The 20,094-nt window shown below is 38.1% G+C and overlaps 2 protein-coding genes across 4 annotated transcripts in view; one reads left to right on the forward strand and one right to left on the reverse strand.

Moving 5' to 3' along the window:
• Positions 1–20,094, reverse strand: part of LOC125048533 (E3 ubiquitin-protein ligase Ubr3) — a 43,640-nt gene that overhangs the window by 11,259 nt on the left and 12,287 nt on the right. Inside the window, exons 3-10 of the mRNA XM_047647216.1 lie at positions 19,638–19,896; positions 18,928–19,049; positions 18,126–18,267; positions 17,210–18,013; positions 3,980–4,161; positions 1,970–2,401; positions 1,512–1,651; positions 66–226 (exon numbers count right to left, since the gene is read on the reverse strand). Of these exons, the coding sequence (XP_047503172.1) occupies positions 66–226; positions 1,512–1,651; positions 1,970–2,401; positions 3,980–4,161; positions 17,210–18,013; positions 18,126–18,267; positions 18,928–19,049; positions 19,638–19,896 (2,242 nt within the window). The remainder of the gene's footprint in view (positions 1–65; positions 227–1,511; positions 1,652–1,969; positions 2,402–3,979; positions 4,162–17,209; positions 18,014–18,125; positions 18,268–18,927; positions 19,050–19,637; positions 19,897–20,094) is intronic.
• On the forward strand, positions 7,391–16,738 carry LOC125048534. Of its 3 annotated transcripts, none has more exons than XM_047647217.1 (10): positions 7,391–7,987; positions 12,735–12,876; positions 14,011–14,148; positions 14,251–14,468; positions 14,572–14,664; positions 15,142–15,269; positions 15,709–15,948; positions 16,026–16,157; positions 16,254–16,423; positions 16,495–16,738. In XM_047647217.1, exons 1-10 carry the CDS (start codon positions 7,424–7,426, stop codon positions 16,662–16,664), a joined length of 1,995 nt encoding a protein of 664 aa, XP_047503173.1. In that variant the 5' UTR covers positions 7,391–7,423; the 3' UTR covers positions 16,665–16,738. The 3 variants fall into 3 exon arrangements, with proteins under 3 accessions (XP_047503173.1, XP_047503174.1, XP_047503175.1); XM_047647218.1 differs by lacking the exon at positions 15,142–15,269 and adding an exon at positions 15,382–15,506; XM_047647219.1 differs by lacking the exon at positions 7,391–7,987 and adding an exon at positions 11,067–11,584.

Consider the following 20,094-nt stretch of genomic DNA (forward strand, 5'->3'; position numbering starts at 1 on the left):
CTCCCTGAACCATAATTGAGAAACACACATTTACTATATTTATCGATTTAGTCACGTATACGTACATCTGCGGCCTGCGTGTCTCGCTGCATGTCAGCTGCCGTGGCCAGAAGGTAGACGGCCAACGCCAGCACGTGGTCTGGTGGTGCGGCGGCGCCACCTACGCTGGCGTCTCTTCGCCGCACGCCACGGTGCAGTATCGCCAGCAACGCCGCATGCAGTACACCTTTACACATTATTTTATTTAATTCAATAAACCTTTAGCGTAATGCCATGAAAGTACATGCTAAAAGATTTCTACTAGTAATTATATTTTACCCAACGCTAACTAAAATAAATAATAGTTTAAAAAAACAAAAAAACACGCTTTTAAAGCACATCAAACTAAAAAGTGAAAAATAATTCCTAATTTAGGCTGAAAATGGTAATGAACAAAATATACCTACTGGTTTTATTGTGAAAAAGCGTGGGTTGCTCGATAGACGAAAAATATGGCACAGAGTTTTTCACTTTTTAGTTTGATGTGCTTTAAAATCGTGTTTTTTAGTTTTTTTAACTATTATTTATTTTTTAGTTATTTTTTTTTTATTTTTATCATTTTTTTTTCGGATTATTGCATTGTCATCGATCTTTGACAGGTGCGCAAAGTTTGAATTAAATCTGTCCGTTAAAAGTGGGTCAAAATCGAGTCCGAAGGAGTCGGTTACATACATACATACATACAGGTGAAGCTAATATAAAGCGTGTAAAAAAATGTGTGATGTCTTTTGATCATTGAACAGATCTTTGAAGACACTTGTGAGTGGGCTTTAAATTAAGTAAAATACATACGCCTAATTAGGGATTGCAATCCGGAAAAACGGATCCGGTAATCCGGCGGATCCGGCATCATTTAATGGTTACCGGATCCGGTACCAATATACCGTATACGAAGACCGGATCCGGTGCTAGCAGTTTGTGGGAAAATGTGGCATTTTCGGCCGCTGGCTATATTTGCAGCTCTATTAGAAATCGTTTAGCTGATGACACAATTAACAATATTTGTTTTCTACGATATTATTTTCAAATTCAATATTGATTTTCTTTTAATACTATATTTTTTTACAATAATTATTACTTAAAATAATTATTTATCGTAAGTTGATTAAACTAAAGAGTTCTAAACTCATTATTGTGATAATTTTTGCTATTCATTCGTTCGACAGATTCATCAAATCATGATGGTATCTGTCATAATCATAAATACCTATGAGACATATAAGTGCAGTGACACTTGATTAACTCACTTATTTTGTACTAAAAAGCGAAAATCATCTTGATTTAATCAATCCGGTCGGATCCGGCCGGATTGATAGGAATCCGGTCGTATCCGGCCGGACTGAAAATGACGCCGGATTGCAATCCCTACGCCTAATCAACATCAATCATGTTAGACTATAACTGCTAAATAGGATAGATTACAGTACCAATAAAAAAATTAATACCCCAGTGAATTAAAAAGAATCACTTACCAGACGCGCAGATCTGTCGGGGATCGCCACTAAGCTCGACGTCTGGGGGTGGAAGTGCAGGTCGAAGTGGAGGCCACAAGTTACCAGTCCCACTATTGCTATTACTACCATCACCTTCAGCTTTACGCTTTTCTGCCACGCTGAAATGGAAATATATTTTAGACAAATTTAAAGTTTTTAATTTGATTGGATTAAATGCAGAGATCAGCTAAATTCGATTTAGTATTTAGATAATTTTTTTTATTTTACGCATTCCTATTATTATATATTTAAAACTGTATAATCACTTAGTACGTTTATAAGTATGTTTGTGTAAGCATTAACAGATTTTTGTTATTGTAATAAATCTCACATTATGTATAAATAGTTGTGCATGCATGTTTTGTGTATTAGTATAATATGTTTTCTATGATTGTTTGTGTACAAAAATATGCAAAATAAATAAATTATATACTGACTAGGCGGCGAAGCGGTCCATTGAGGCATGGAAGTCACGGCGATGCACGGCGCGGCGTAAAACGTGCAGCGGGTCGTAGTACCGCTCCCAAACAACAGGGCGCGGCACGAACAAGCCCTGCTCCAGGCTTTCGGATCCGCGGCCTGGAGCGCGGTATACGGACAGCTCACGCAGAACAGCTTCAAAGTTTTGTGTGTGCGCATTGCCAGAACGCTCGGGCATCAATTCCAGCAGTTGCGAGTGGGTTTTATCACCGGCGGCCAGGAGTGTTGCGACCTCGACGCGTGACTGTAGGACATCGTCATGTCCGAGATTGGTACGCGAGCTCACGAGGATAGCGAGGAATGTGAGCAGGCCCTCTACCATGGCGTCCTGTTCGCCTGCTTGCGCGCCAGATAACGGTGTCATACTCAGCCACTCGCGCACGCCGAACCTTAGTAGACAACTCATAGTTATAACTTGACCACAATTACGTACATAAACAAATGTTTTATTAAAATCGTTACTCTTATGACTATATATAGAACTTACGTAGTCAGTGGTAAAGAAAATTGTTTACGGTATTAAAACTCATAGGATTTCAGGTATATAAAACCGATTCTTGTTTATATAAGCTAATAAATATTTTATTTATTTAAATTATCTTATACTGGTACACTTCGTAATGTTGCTATATGCTTTCCGAAAAACAGTTCGAAGGACAATATACAATTCCCTAGAAAACCATATTTATGTATATTATTATGTAAATTTGATAGAAGTATGGGATAGCGCTTCAACTAGTAAACTTAAACAACTTCAGGTTCTACAAAATAAATAAATTAAAATCCTCTTTTTTTATCCTACTCGTACTACCGTTAATTAACTTTACATTGACACTATTAATGACCATCAAGCAGGTGAATAAATACACAACATGCATTTTAGGTAAAAAAATATAAATAACCACAGGTATTAGCCGGCATAACACAAATCATATATATCCTAAAATCGAGCAAGTCTTTACAATAGCTTGCTTACGCATAAGGGAAATAATAGCGGTGGACTCGTTGCAAATACGCACGCGATATTTTTTGTTAGATGGACGACGGCGGCGTGATATATTTACCTTTTTATGTTTTTATATATATTTTTTCTCATGTGACCATATTAAGATATATTTTTAAATAATTAAATACAGTGTAATTCTGTTAGTTTTAAGGCGTTATCTTACAATAAACACGTCATATTTCATCCATCATCAATGTTTTACCGAGAAGTGATTATAATAGCAGCAAGTGTCTTGTAACAGAGTCGCTGACGACATATTTTACGAGTATCAAAGAATTATTAAATGCAAACAATTTTATGTATGTATTATAATTTATATTTTACAGAAGTGTTTGAGACACGACCACGATACGATAGGAATTTTAATATACTAATAAGAAGATAATTCTACTGAGCGTATTTATAAATTTCTGACAATTATTTGTACTTAGACTAACTCTCAACAAAACAATTACTAATTTTATGACCAGTTACGTCACATTAGTAGGGAATATGCGTTGTATCGGAAACGCATAGAGACCTCAATATTGATAACATACACAAAATAAATCAGCGCGAGTATTGACCTGTTTGAATATGGCTACAAATAATATAGACCACTCAGAATGTCACTCTTAGTTGAAGTTAGCAACTAGTAAACTAGATCAGCACAATTATACCTAAAGAAATAGGTGTAACTTTTTCTGTGTAAAATAAAAAAAAATCATAATAAACAGTTGCACTACATCATTTTAGTTTAGTACCTATAGTGATCATTTGTTTTTCCTAATACCTTTTGTGTCTGACACACGCCGTCGACTTTTAGGATCTAAGGCATGCCGGTTTTCGCACGATGTTTTCATTTACCGAACAAGTATTTGGAATTGTTTCATACATAATACAATACCCGTACAACAGAATCGAAATGGTTCATAGGTTTTCAATTAGTGTGGAAATAGTCGTAAACAATAATGGAACTTACGTATCAATGCACATATCAATAAATTGATCTGGTGGCAGTTGCGCGGCGCAGATTTGTAGCCAGTAGATATCCATGTCTACCATAGAGTTGCAGAAGTTTGCCTGGATGTACGTCATCGCCTGGCCCTTAATCTGCAGTCCGTTTCGTACCCATACACCCGCCAGGATCTCGTAGAACAGGCTCTGCGGAAGAATACTTAAACATTAATATGATGCAGCAACAAAAACGTTCATATATTGGACATATTTACGTTATGATAAGTATTATTTTCTGAAGTAATTATAGTGGGGATGCTTTTAGATTCTTCTCTATAGGACGTGATGAAACTGAACGAGATGTCAGAAATATGTTGATGGGCACCGATTTTTTTTAGTAGTAGGAGGCAAACGGGCAGGAGGCTCACCTAATGTTAAGTGATATCAGATATGGACCGCGGCCTACTGACACTCTCAATGACAGAGGGCTCGCGAGTGCGTTGCTGGCCTTTAAAAAATTGGTACACTCTTTTCTTGAAGGGCCCTAAGTCCAATTGGTTCGGAAATGCGTCAGTGTGTTGCTGGTCCCACATAGTCGTGGTGCGCGGCAAAAAATGCCTTAAAACGCTCAGTTGTGAAGCGACGGACGTCAAGGTGATACGGGTGGAATTTCGTAATCTGCCTCGACGTCAGACGATGAAACTGCATGCAGAAATGATAGATTCAGTTGAACAACTCTCGTGTTAGCAAACGATTCAGCCATGAGAATCTACTTTGAGAAGATATAATTCTAAGATATACCAATGATTTGAAAAGTGAGTATTACCAATGTCGAACTATTTCACAGGTTCTACAACCAAACCAACAATAGATACAGATTGCATACTTTTCTTTCATAATGTTTAAAACAAGTAGGTAGCCTCTGTGCCTGACACATATCGTAGACTTCTTGGGCGTGCCGGGTTTTTTACGACGTCTTTTCCGTAGAAGCAAGATAAGTATAGTGCACATAGTAAGATCGGTAAGGGCAGTGCATCGCTTGGCGGGGGTAAGGATAGGGCTCAGCTGTTACCTGCCTCCGCCCTTTGGCGAGCTGAAGGCATCCGTCAGGTTTTAGTGGGTAGGTGTGTAGATATTATGTCTGAGACCCACATAATCCCTGCTGGGGTAAAATTCAGCAGGGATATGCGTAAAAGCATTTCCTGACGTTAAAAAAAAAGGCAGTGCATCGCTCGCTAAAGCCAACACTGCTCTTTTCAATTTCTGATCCGATATTATTCACGATAAATGGATCATAGGAGAGGATAGGCCAATATTAATAATATGCATGAGTTATTTAACGATTGATTTTGCCATAATTAGAAGATATAATTACAAAAGATTACTACAAATTACAACTATTGTTGTTTTCTAAATTACAAATTCCACGCGACAATTTTGTTTTGTATACACAGAAACCAAAGTAAGGTTTAAATAAATTAAAACAAAAACAATAAAGCGGGAACAAAGGGCTGTTTGTATCCCGTATCACATGTCAATAAAAGATACGAAACGTTTTTTATATTCCATTATTAGTGTCTGTTGGTTTAGTGTTGTCGCATTCATATAATTTTAAATTTATTAGGGAAAATCCATAAATTATTTCACATGTTTATATAGTTCTTCTGTGCGTGTGTATAAAATCTTCCTAAATATTAGGTCCTTACATATGAAATTGGCGTTTTACGTTTTGGCCACTTTGCCCTCAAATATCTCCTCTTTGGTTAAGAATTCCAAATTAAAATTTGTACAGCTATTTACTCATGTATTTGTGCTTCGATGACCGTCATTCATTTGTTTTTTTTCTTCTGTTTTTTTCTGTTTGCGTCACTCATTTTACAAAATGGAAAACTTAAAGTATCGCATTATTTACGAGTACGAGTTCTTCCGTGGTACTAGTGCTGCGGAAACCACTCTAAGGGTGAATGATGTGTATGGCGGTCATGTTGCAAAAGAAAACACAGTTCATTTTTGGTTCCAACATTTTCGTTCTGGAAATTTCGACCTGCAGAACAAGCCCCGTGGACGGCCTGAGACCCAAGTTGATATTGAAGTATTGAAGGCTATTGTGGAAGCGGATCCATCGCAAACCACGTTCGAGTTAGCTGCAGGCTGCGGTGTTAGTGATAAAACTGTTTTAATTCACTTGAAGCAAATTGGGAAGATTAAAAAGCTTGAAAGATGCGTACCTCACGAATTGACTGAAGCAAACCGGCAAACGCGCGTCGACTGCTGCGTTACATTACTGAACCGGCACAATTATGAAGGTATTTTAAACCGAATCATTACCTGTGATGAAAAATGGATTCTTTACGATAATCGGAAGCGCTCAGCGCAATGGTTGGATCCTGGAAAGCCAGCCAAATCCTGCCCCAAGCGAAAATTAACCCCAAAAAAGTTACTTGTAAGCGTTTGGTGGACTAGTGCCGGTATTGTTCATTGCAGTTTTCTCAAATCTGGCCAGGCTATTACGGCTGATGTCTATTGTCAGCAATTGCAAACCATGATGGAAAAGCTAGCGGCTAAACAACCTAGGCTGGTCAATCGCTCCACGCCGCTGCTACTTCACGACAACGCTAGACCACACATTGCACAACAGACGGCTACCAAATTAGAAGAGCTTCAATTGGAATGTCTAAGACATCCTCCGTACTCCCCGGACCTTGCTCCAACAGATCACCATTTTTTTAGAAATTTGGACAACTTCTTGCAAGGGAAAAAATTTAACTCTGATGGGGCAGTCCAAATCGCCTTAACAGATTTTATTGATTCCCGTCCGACTGATTTTTTTAGTAAAGGGATCAATGAACTACCTATGAGATGGCAAAAGTGCACAGAAAACAATGGTTCATACTTTGATTAATTAAATATATTATATTTAAAAATATTCAACTTTTCGTTCCTCCCTTACAAAACGCCCATTTCATATGTAAGGACCTAATAGTTGGATCGCTTTTGATGAATAGCAAATCGTTTAGATTTATAATGATATTATGATTTTTTGTAATTAAGATGTGGGTATAGCACGGGTCTTTCGGGTCCGTTAGTATACTATGAATTTTATATAATTTAATACACTTTATTATTTTAAGTAATTGTTATTAAAATTTAATAAAATATACTATTATTTTTCAACTTAAACATATACCGGTATATGTTTAAGTTGAAAAATAATAGTATAACGTTACTCAACATTGCGCCTCACCGTTGCATAACCGTGACATGTTTAACATCCGGCCTTGCTTCTACTACAAACTACTTACAGTACTCATGTGCATTCTAAAATAGTTGTTTAAGCTTAAATGTTGGTTACAATATTTTGGTAAATAAATTTTTAACGCGCGGGCGGCAATGCAAAGTCGAAAGTTGTAAGATGTTCACCCCATGTAGAGGCGTCGAGCTCGGCGCCAGTGGCAGCCCGGCTGTCATCATGACCGCTCATGTGTGCGCTGTGTTGGCGCTCGTCGCACTCGCGACCACGCACGCTTTCGTAGACGAAGCGGTCGACGTGCTTCTTCTCAGTAAACACATCGGCGAGGAAGTGTTAAACTCGTGGGATATTATTGGCAAACCTTTTAATGCTTCCCAAGGTGTAGAGCTACCGTTCATTCATAAAAGAGAAAGGCAACTTTTTTCACGTTTGTCATACATAACGCGAGCGATTCAAAAGTTGGAGGTGGATGTTGAGAAAAGCCGCGTGGTGGCGATGCTGCTGGAGAAGAATATAGGACGTGGCCCCCGCTTGGAACTAAAACTGAACGAGATGTCGGATCTGCTGAGCCGCGTGGACTCGGCCGATCGACAGATGCGTGAATACGTTCGACTGCAACGCGAGTTAGAGCGACGCACTTTGGAGGAGTTCGCGAGCTGGTGTGTGGCACACGACCGTGGCGCCTTACCCGGCCTGCTAGAGCGGGTGCATGCATTGGTCGTACCACCACATGCCCACCTACTCGGCCATAGTTTGCTTGACCTCATTGTGAGCGACTTACAGGTCTGTACCGTTTGTGAAATCGTGCCTGGTCTAAACACATTCGTATATTATATTCTATATATGAAGGTAACCTCTTTGGAGGCCACCGGACCGTTACAGTTCATTCAAGTTAAATTGATGACGTCATACGTAAGGCCATTTTAACACAGTTTAAAAAGTATATGAAATGTGTCGACTACTTTTCCAATAAACATCACATTCCAAAACAGCCATTCATCGCACTCCGCCAATTGTGGTAGATCAATTGCATTTCCGTTCTTGGAAATTATGTACATACATACGTAAACTTCATGATCATAATAAATCAACTCTAATTTTTACTCAAAAAATATTCATATTATTATATGTTAACTAACGTTTTTAAAGATAAAACTTCGATAATAACATAACAAAAAAGGTTAATAAACTCAATGACTCAATTAGTTTATAATGCGGGGGACATCATTCATCAACATTTTTAATAGATTAATGTTCAAAAAATACCTTTGAACTTGCATCATTTCACAAAATTATTAGAACAGTTGGATAGCTCTTCTTCAAGCTTATCACAAATATTTCTAATAAAACTGGGTAGGTACTTTAAAAGTGAATTCTAAAAGCTATTTTATATTCTTTGTTCCGATTTTAATGACTCGTAAAGATGAGAGAAATTTAAATTGGTATAATATGACCTTTGTTAGACAAATGGGGATCATTGGTTGGTCGCGACGTTCAACCGTTATTATGAGTCACTGGAATAATATACTTCCGATCAAAGTGTGTGTTTGCTCGACAACAGGACACAAAAGTAAATTGAGTTATAAGTAAATAAAATCGCGTACAATTATATACGAGTAGTTCATAGGAATTATAATATTCGTTTACACAGTATCACAATAGGTAACCCACTTTATACATAACACAACAACTGTTATTTCCTTATACAAGCCTTTCCGCTTCTGAACTTATTACATATTTGCTTATCAAAAAATCGTGAACAAAAACAATATATATTAACTTTCTGTCATAGTTAATAAGAATTGCGAACATAGTTACGCCTTTATTATCTGATTGTCATAGGTTTCGTATAAGATATATTATCTTGTGCGTGAAAAGTCAAATACGATTATGATGAAAGTCATGCTTAGAGCTAACACAAAATCAGAACTATATCTTGCGTATGTCAAAATCCAACACGTTTTTTTAAGATACGAGAGTTACATTCAAGTCTCGTTTTTGATCATCATCCTAAGCCTCAACTCTGAATCTTAACCTAAATTAAGTAATAAAAGTCGGGCAAATAAGACATTTTAATAGATACAATGAATCGCAAATCAAATAGGTATAACGTAGCGATAGGGCATGATTCTCAGAAGGTCAACACAGCGTACATTCATTTACTACGTATTTATTCCGTTGATATTTCCGTTTAACAGTGTATCTGCATTCAGCAAGTTTGTATAAGTGATAATTAACATGAATAAGTGGCATCGTTTTCTTTATAAGCTATATAGAAAACTATTAAAAAACGATGCTAATTAATTGTAATAATTGCGATTATTATAATAATTAAAAAATTAAATTACACTTAATCGATTACGATTTAAGATATATCTTTAGTTAAAAAAAATCGTATATCAGCATTTTATAGGCAAGTCAATGGCTAACGTCATCGTAAAATGTTACGTGCCCGATCATCCAGGAATCGTATCTAAGACCTCCAGATGCAGTAAATCAAGAGGTTCAATGTGATAACAAAAACATTGATATGATATGAAGACTTAAAATCTATATTTACTTTAAATTGATGTAATCAACACCGTGGACGTGAAATTGTTTCCGACCGATATTATTAGCAATCCCAGCCAACTGTAGTTTATATTAAACACATAAACTTGTACATACGGGTTAACATAAATAAATCAAAATTATTAACCGTTGTTATCAGAACAAACATTCATAATTTTGAATGAATTATCCTTATACTCTATAATACGACTGATAACCATTACAGATTGTCTCCAATAAAAATATATAAAATCATTAAAATTTTTACGAGGCGGTATGAAATTTATAAAGTAAGCGAGGGGTGCTACGTTCGACGCGATGTGGGAGAGGAAACTTTAATTTAAATCAATCAATGATGCACTTTTCGTGACCCGAATGAACATAAAATACAATATACATACTATACATAATTTCCAGATAAAAATTCGATATGGGTGCTGTAAAATAGATATTTACATAAATAGTTTAGCGCGCTGAAATTTATCATAAAAAACAACTAATTGATGAACAAGTTTAGTACGTGCCAATCCATTCCACTATAATCGAACAAAAGCAACGAATAAATCTTTGCAGTTTGTACGCTTTTCATCCTGCGGGCGTCAGCCGTCTACGAACAAACAATAATCCACAATATTCGAGTTAGGTTCGGTTGTTGCAATAACACACTTATTTCAATAAAAATAAAGGTGCCAGATGTCGCAACTTGCAATGTGCGCGCTAACCATATTATTATACACGGGTCGTGCTGTGGTAGAGGACTGATATATCGATATCGATTACGTCTTGTCTCCATTAAGATGGGGTCTTAATTTAATTAAGGATTTTTGAAGTTATACTTCTTTTGGCGCGTTAGGGAAAAACGATGAGGGTAAATTTTTACGATGCGCGCGCACACCGTCACAAAAAAACTGACATCCTGACGTTAGCTATAGTCAAAATTTTAGATTTTTCTATTGTTAGTGTCGGTTTTTCTACAAACGTAGAATAAAATTTTTGAAAATATTTTTATCTTATTACGCCCAAGAAGTATAACTTCTAACGCGTGTACAGAAGTACACACACGTTTTTTTTGCCAATAGCAGAATCCTGTCAATGTTATATTTAAACGAAACATTTGTTAACAAAAACACACACAACAATGATTAAACAAGTACTAGTTTTGTTTCCAGTAAAAGTTATATTAAATACTTTTGCATTAATAATGTAACAGTAATGATTTTAAAATTTAATTAAGGTATGATCATTGCATCGATAATAAGTATTGGTACATCACTAACGCAAAACCCCACTCGTAACCGGCTGTCCCCACTCGACCGCCCGTCAGTGCGTCTCAAACCGCGGCCATAACACGTTCGTATCACAATGAAGTGCGCGGCATTGTTCGCGCTGCTGGCTTTCGCCAGTGCAGGTGATCCCACAGCTGTTGATTCCATACGATATAAGTTTTTAATTCTCGAGTCGCAATTATGGAAGAACGTCACGGACCCTGAGTGGACGCAGGGCGGCGTGGCTGGGGATATTGAACTAACAAAGGCTTTCGTGAGCTTCGATGAGGATATCGCATCCGTGCCTCGGACTCCACGCCCGCCACTCGACTCATGGTTGTGGATCAAGACCGTAGAGAGGCTGCAGATCATCGATGGGTTTTACAAGAGTTTCTTGGACTTTGTCCATCGGCAAGTAAAGCCCGGGATGGTGGCTGCACCGAGCCGTGAGTGGCTGGATCTAGCAGAGAGCGTTCTAATGGATCCTAGTGCCTCAGTGTCGCAGGCCGTACGCAAGTTGCACGATTTGCTAGAACATGGGGACATGTTCCGCTCTGTATTGCAGGTACATCAAATCAGCACAAGTATACAAAATGTAGTTAAATCTCCGCCGATATACCTCAACTATAACGATTTTTATTTTGTGTCATTATAATGTGACGATAATTAGCATTAATTAGTGACGAGTTAACAAAAACAAAATCCTAATTCGCAGAAAGTTTACAATGTCAGTGACCTAGTGTTGAGCATTGTTATATAGACTCCGGTATTGGGTAATAAAGACTGTAATGATGTCAATCAGTTGGTAGCGAAATTGTCAAGGCGACTTGATAAACAAAATTGACGCATGTACTAATAATTAGCTTTGCAGCATATATTATTGAAACAACAATTTATAGATCAATTTTGATCTTTGTAAATTCTTTGTTTTTTATACGTAAAATGATTTATAAAACATATAAAGGCTTCGTGACGAGATCACCATACATAAACAAAGAAACCTTCTATACCTACGTGACTTACACATAATGTAATGTGATTACTGATTACATAGCTTACTACACAATATCTTTAATAGTATTTAATTACTATATCCTCGAGAATAATAACTAATTATGTATTTAATTTGTAACCGTTGTTGCATTATTAGAGATAGTTTGATCAGAACGTAAGTACACATCATTCCCAAGAAATATGAAATAATATTTTCTTGTAATGTGTTAATACTCAAGAAAAAAATAACCCGTTTTTATTATCAAAAGTGTCTCATTGCATATTCGACAATTTTGCTACACTAACATCCGTTGACAAATGGCAAACGAATTAATACAACACTTGATAAGTGTTACGTTACCAAGTAACGAGTACTTGTTTTGATGTCATCCGATATTGGCCGATTTAATACGAGGCCAAAACATATTTACGACTTAGTTAAAACAATCATATTATTAATAACATAAGTTTAATATCCCTAATTCATTGGCATAATTGCTTCTGGAAACTAAACTAATTCCCTAATTGTAAATTAACACTGATTTTTAAAGTATTCTTAATAACAGATTTGTTAGGAACATTATAATTATGGTCGTTATAAAATAACGTTTATTTTCTTTGTTTGATTAGGTTTTATTATTATGAGTTTAAACTTTAAACGTACGATTTTCCATATTGTTAAGCTTAAATTTATAAATTTATAAATCTATATTTCTTTTCAGGAAAGACACCCCGAGGTCTGCGAACTCCAGCTTTCCCCACACCAGTTAATTTATGACATGTACAACACTATAGCGCTTACTGAGATCAAAGGTTACGCTATGATGCAGTTTTCTTGGATGCTTCTAAGGATTTATGGCAAAGGTATTTCATTTCTTTCCAATAAAAGGCTAGGAGTAACAAACTACTCGAACAATCCTACCTACTCGTGATTCAACAAATTGTACAAAGTAGCTTAAGGCATTCATTTATTTATAATAAACATTTTTTATTTAGAACTGTGATCACATTAGCGTTTATAAATGGCGTGAAGTCGACTGGGCTAGGTATTTAACGTCGGGTCGTTGCGTTGTCAAGGTTGTGCAACTCGTACGTGCAATTTAATTCGCGGAAGCGACATCTGATCTCATTTTAAACAAACATCTTTATTTACGCATTTCTTTTGTTGTTTAAATGATCGAAATATTTCATGATATATGAACTACTACTAAATAGTACTTAAAAATAAAAAAAAAATTACACTTAAACCACTTTAACGAAACGAAAGTTGGTTAGAAGGTAGGACCTAACTAAAATAAATAATATTTTTATAATACGTTTTGAGAAAACCTCACGTTATCACAGTATGATAATACAATTTTATAAAAACCTTAATACATGAAGTACAGTTAAGTAGGCATGATCGTATGAGAAAATTAAGTTCAATGACACAGTTCTTTTGTGATAATAACACGACATTTGTTAGTCATATCCAAATAAACTTGGAATGAGTTTTAAAAAGGCACAGCGATTATTTTAATTTGGTATTTTATTAATAAAACTCACTTTATTCGGTCGATTGAACTTAAGAAAGATGGCTCATTGTTATTTCATTTAATCACCGCGAGCAATGTCTTTATGACAAACGTGTTATGGGAGCTAATTATATTGTATAGATTTGAGCATCTGCTTAATTTAAAAGGAAAACCAAACCGTTCCTCATTATTTATTACTTCAACAAGGTAGTTGTGAATCGCATAGCAAATTAAGAAAGAAAAGTTAGTATTCCATACTCAAACTCAAAATATCTTTCTTCATGTAGGTAAACAAGTACACTTATGAATTGTCAGAAAGAAGTTAAATTAATTGTAAATTTACATTGACTACCAGTTCGCAAGTCAAGGGCGTAGAGCGGGTAAGAAGAACTGGCAAGAAACTTTCCGCCACTCTTTTTAATCGACAAGTATTGTCATACAAATTGTATGGATGAATATCAAAGAATCGGAAATGTAATTTCAGGAAACTTTACACAAGAAGCGAGCTTAACAAGACAAAGGTACACGGAGAGGACAGCCCGCACGGCAACTGCAGCAAAAGCTGCGCTCGCTATGGCACAGCGAGATCTTTACCGTTGCGACCCACCACAACACGTCAAAGGTACACACACCCCTAAAACTTTTATCGCAACAAACAAGACAAGAAAACTCTTTAGGTAGATTATACACGAATTTGCTGTACAATAAAATTGTTTTATTCCAGGAGAAACATACGAGGAAGTTACGCGACTATTACAAGGGTACATAGAAAACGAGGTAGACATGAACCCGGATATGACGTGCAAAGAAAACTGTGCCTATTACACACTGTCTAAAAACTACGGCTGTTTCAAGGACATGTATTGTGCTAGTCAGCCCACCTGCAAGGGACGCATAATAAACTGCCAATACGTCGACTCCGATATGTGGGTCTGTCCGGCGGTATGTTTCACTTATACGCTTTACGATACATCATTACGTAACATATATACTATGCGATGTTTACTTGCTTAAAATACATACAAATAAGACAATTTCGTTTCAGTCTGCAACAAGCACAAGACGTTATGAATGGATTGAATTTGAAAACGAACGCAAACTGGGCCGAATGGGATATTGTAAGAGAGGAACCACAAAGGTACGAAATGTATAGTATACTAATTAAAGCTTTATCATAATTGTGGTTTATATATTATGGTATCCGATTAGGAAACCCACAATATCAGAGTAAACACAAATATAGTTTTACTTCCGTTATCTAATATATAAAATTCTCGTGTCACAATGTTTACACTCCTCCAAAACGGCTCGACCGATTCTTATGAAATTTTTTATGCATATTCAGTAAGTCTTAGAATCTTTTTTGAACCCCAAAAAAATTTTTTTATTTATTTTTTTTATCTTATGTGGCATTAAAAATACATACAACCCTTAATTTTTACCCTTCTACGATTAACTCCTATTTTTTATTATAATTAATAGTTATTTTTATTCAACTAAAAAAATGTTTCCTAGAAATAATATACATGGAAGAACAACGTTTGCCGGGTCAGCTAGTAACTTATATCAATTGTATCGCGTCATTACGTATAAGAGCTAACTGGAGTGTTCTCAGGTGGATTCGTGGTGGCGCTGGCTTTTTTGGCACTGTTCTTACTGCATGTGCCTCTGCGACGAGCCGGGTCCAAAGTCAGACCGCCACTTCAGTCTGTGGGATGCCACCTCCGACGTCAAAAATAATAAGTTAGTCCCATTTACATTGGGACACTCGCACACACCCAAGAACTTCCATAGTCGTTATGTCATACACTGTTAGAATCGAAGAGATACAAATAATATTTGTTTTATTTCAAAGGTTGACTCGTGGTGGAGAGTACCCTTCCACTGCTCCTACTGTTTCTGCCTTTGCGAAGACGTGGTGTCAATTGCTGAACGCACGTTCAGTATGCGTGAAGCGACATCTAACATCGATTTAAACAAGTCAGTTGCTACAATTCGGATGGGTCGTAGAGTTAACGCTTTACTCGTTACTTCTCAATATTGGGTTGCTTTAACACGCTTTCTTCTAGAGATTAACATTACTTCGTTCTGGGAAATCTTTGTGGATAATAGCATTGGTGCGCGGGTGTCCTGTTACGTTATTTCCGAGAAAAACAGATACTATAGCGAGTTTAATTTACAGAGTGGTAACGGGCCTTCGGTTGGTAAAGCACGGGCGGGTCTTCCACCTGCAGGTTAGCGAGGGCCGACTGGGAGAGCGTGGGTCGGTTACGCCCGGTGGCTGGGTGCCGTTCAATAAGTTCGATGTCGATGATCCTGACGTCAGGGAGAATGTCGACTACCACACACTCAGCTATGAACGGCGCGCAGTCGATCTGGACGAACTGGATTCACCGTACGGGCACATTATGACTGGTGTCAGGTAAAATAGTTTTCATTGTTACAGACCAGCAAAGCAGCCAAAAAAAAGTAATTTTTCGATACATCTTTAATTTTCAGATTCCGTATGATTGGAGCTCACTTGCACTTTGAGATTCGTTCGACGCCATTTAATTACACAACGGGCCGACTGGCACCCGAACGGAGTCAGTGGATCAGCAACGATAACACCGACGGAACTGAACATCCAAGGCAAGTATCCACGATTATCGCATTTGTCCTTATGGTTTACAAAAAGTATTCAACGCAACTATTGTTAATTGTAAAACAATTGTTGTTTACTTCCAGATCCCAATTGCGCCTGGTAAACCCAGATATCCCAATCTACAGCAACAGTCCATTGCCCGTGGACTCTAAACATGACCAATACATTGAATTCACGAACAGTGATTTCGACGCAGACGCAGCTCAAAGTACGGTTCCATTCATAGACATACAGCCAGTGCAGCCCTTGAAAGGTATTTTCGTCTCAATTATTTAATGACTAATTTTATAAATGGTCGAGTAATTGTCGTGATTTTTGGGGCAGGTGCGTCATTAATAAGCGGAGCTGGAATGATCCACCGTGGCACCCGCGGCTCGGGCGGGTTCATCGCACCCAAACTGTTCACGTACGACTACTCTCGGCACGTCAAGGCCGAGCTGCCACCAGACGACGACGGAGAGTCACCCGACTTCATGCCAGCCGCGGCTTACTAGTCTAATCGTAGCATATAATATACTCAATGTAAATTAAGTTCGATTTAATAAACATTTGTAAGTTATTAGTCTTATTTTGGTTATTTTATTTCATCAGAACTAATGTAAATATAATTTGTTGTAAGATACATTTAATTCCGTACAAAAGCGGAGTGTCACCGAAGTTTGAAATTTTTTCTTGTAAATGTATAGAAATTCGTGTTTAAATAGTACTTATAATCATCTCTCACAAAAGAGAGATTATATTAAGCTATGTCAAAAGTAAATTATATTTCTATTCATCGACCGAGCGCGTCGCTTGATGATTATTATTAGGGTGATTAAACCGTATTTTATCGACGGTATTGAAAAACTTGTACAAATACGTATTCTAAAATGTCTAACAATTTTAAATCTAATTTCTAGGGTTTTCGAACCATTTTTTTATTTAACAGCGCTCAAGACAAGAGTGTGACTTACGATACGAAATAGAATATGTGACCTATGCCTAGCGGGACGCATTTGTCCATAAAAGGGTAAGAATCGTAAAGCTTAAGAGCACTAACCTGCACTCTAAGTGGGTGGTGAGCTAGCAGGGCGAGCTGGTCGGCTGGCGGCAGTAGATCGGCGGCGCGCACTCGCATCTCGCGGACGGCGGCGCAGAGGAAAGCGGCGAGGTAGCGATGCAGCGGGAAGTGGAAGGAGGCGTGTAGGGCATGAGCTCTGGGCGCAGGTGGCCTTGACGCCGAAACACCCACGGCCGTCAGCCAGGAGCCCAGGTGCGTGAGGGCTGCCCGGACTATGCGCGCGGCTAGCGGGGCGTGCTCGGGCGCGTGCAGGTGCGACACCACGCTCCACATGGGGTAGGCGGCGGCCTCTAGTTCGCACGAGAAGGCCGCGTAGTAGGAGGACGGTTCGAACTCAATGTGGCCCATGGTTTCGCGCACGTTCACGTTCATGCCCTGCAGCGTGGCGAGAAAGTCGAACCACATGTCGACCAGCGCGTCGTCCTGCAGGAACAGCAGAGCCACGGATCGGTGCGACAGCACGTTGTTGAAGTCTGACACCAGCGGCCAGTAGCAGTGCTCTTTCATGAGCCGCTCGGTGCAGTCGATGACCCGGTGGCGGTTAGCGGCCGGCTCGTGCAGCGAGTTGCGCACCAGGATCCGACCCATCATCAGACGTAGCGACAGCACCATCACGTGCAGCAGGTGCAGCTGGTGCACACAGTGGAGCGCCAGCGCCTCGTTGGAGAACAACTGCACGGACATATGGACCACGCGGTTGGATAGCGTATCGGGATCCGCAGCACCCTCCAGCACTAGTGGAATGCGGGCGTAATGCAGCACGAACGTACGCGTCAAGTTTTCCTGCGAATACACACGCCGAGTTATGTCAATCCTTCATCATTATTTTCCTATGTTAATATTTCACACACATTCTATGAAAGATCATATAGCTATAATATTATATTGCATGTACCTTATAATCCTGGTCGGGCAGCATGTTAAGCAGCAGACAGACTACGTTCTGTGGGAACTCGTACTTAAATGTCCAAAATATAAATTCTTCTAGTAACGTTTTGTGCTGAAGACGCGGCGCTAGTGCCGGTAAATGTCGAAATCTGTAATTATATTTCTTTAGTTTAATTTCACTCCTGGATAATCACTAATATATTGAAAACTAGCTGGCCTGGCGAACATCGTACCGCCTAACAGTCGATTCTTTATTTTTTTTAAATACTTATTCTGCTATTCGGGACACCGGTCTAGCTTAGATATAAAAAAGAAAGTAACAACAAATACATAATGTCAAAAAATAAAAATTTACCATCCCGGAACCACTAACACTTGAACTTTATGATATGGTATTAAAATTCAAATTGACTTTTAAGTATTATTAGAAAGAATTTACAAGCAAGCTAGGCTAAGCTAAGCTAGAAATAAATAGCGTGCACACCAACAGCTAAGCCAAAGCTCAGTCAGTGTGGCGAAGGATGTGCAAATGGTGTGCGGGTAGCGGGAGGGGCTTAGCTTAGCTCGTGTAGCTGCGCATCGGCATACACAACTAACTTAGCTTCGCATATTTTAGTTAGCTCACATTGCTTAGTTCGCATAGTTTGCGGTCTGCACACAAGTATGGAAAACTGCGTAAGCTAAACTAACTTAGCTTAGCTCTTGGTCTGCAACCCGTATAAGTGTTTCTATTCAATTTCACGGACGTTTTATTATTCTTTTACGTTATGTATTTGATTTTAAATTTAGTAAATAAAATTTATACATACTCGTCAGGCGGATCTGGGGCAGGGAAGCTCTCTAAGGCCCGTTCGTACATGCGGTTTGAGTCTGCCATGTAGCGTCCATACTCTGTCTCAGGAAAAGGACCTTCCACCAGGTTGCGATACATCTAGAAATATATTAAAACAAGATTAAAAATTATACGAAAACAGCCTACGTATTTGCCACTGACCCATAACAATAATGAATCCCTTCAAGAATTAATTCCCCGTAAGCACCCGGTCAAATGTCAAACACAAGCCTTTAATGATCTATAATCTCCACACGACTAATCAATAAAATATTTAATATATCAATATCATTAATAAAAATTGGTTGATTGATATACATAAATAAAAATAAAAAACAGTGGCGCTACAACCTCTTCAGGTCTTGGCCTCAGATTTCTGAATCAGTTTCATGATATATTTTTTTTAAATCTAATAGGCAAGTAGGTGATCAGCCTCCAGTGCCTGACACACGCCGTCGAGTTTTTGGGTCAAAGACGTGTCGGTTTCCTCACGATGTTTTCCTTCACCGTTCGAGAAAATGTTAAATGCGCACATAGAAAGAAAGTCCATGTCTATTGATTGATATGCAAAGATATTTTCTATGTTTTTATCTGTATCAGGTCACAGTTAATAAGGCGGACGACTAGTCTAATATCTGATCTTAGTGTAACACTTGTAATTTTGTTAAGACAAATAGGGAGGAATACCTGTGGGTTGATGAGCGCCTTCGTCATAGCGGAACGCATGAGATCGCCCATATTATTGAACTCCATCAACATCTGTACATAGCCCTCGCACTCTTGTACCGCAACACGATAGTTGTCTGAACTGCCGCCATCACTGTTCTCCCTGAAGTGTTGTAGAAGACGCAGTATGAGACGCGGCATCATGGCTTCGGCGACGCAAAGTAATTCCGCCGGCGCAGAACCCGGTCGAGGACATTTATTACCGTGATTGCTGCAGAACCTGAAATTTTAGACAACTCATGACTTTTACATACTATAATAAGACAAATAACTACAATTGTTTAATATAGATTTACAAAATATTAACAATTATAAGAATCCCGAGAATATTGTCAGTTTTCCAAATAGATTTTAGACATGACATATATTATACTTAAAGGAAATAGCAGGCGCAACATATTTAGACAGGGATTTTTTT

This window comes from Pieris napi, chromosome 4 (assembly GCF_905475465.1).
Source record: "Pieris napi chromosome 4, ilPieNapi1.2, whole genome shotgun sequence".
Lineage (NCBI taxonomy): Eukaryota > Metazoa > Arthropoda > Insecta > Lepidoptera > Pieridae > Pieris > Pieris napi.

What these genes read in the sequence shown, in the direction of transcription:
- LOC125048534 (XM_047647217.1), top strand. Translation starts at nt 7,424, where the DNA reads ATGACCGCTCATGTGTGCGCTGTGTTGGCGCTCGTCGCACTCGCGACC. An exon ending in ATATGTGGGTCTGTCCGGCG is followed by an intron (nt 14,469 to 14,571) that starts GTATGTTTCACT and finishes ATTTCGTTTCAG; the next exon opens with TCTGCAACAAGCACAAGACG. An exon ending in GACGGAACTGAACATCCAAG is followed by an intron (nt 16,158 to 16,253) that starts GCAAGTATCCAC and finishes GTTTACTTCCAG; the next exon opens with ATCCCAATTGCGCCTGGTAA.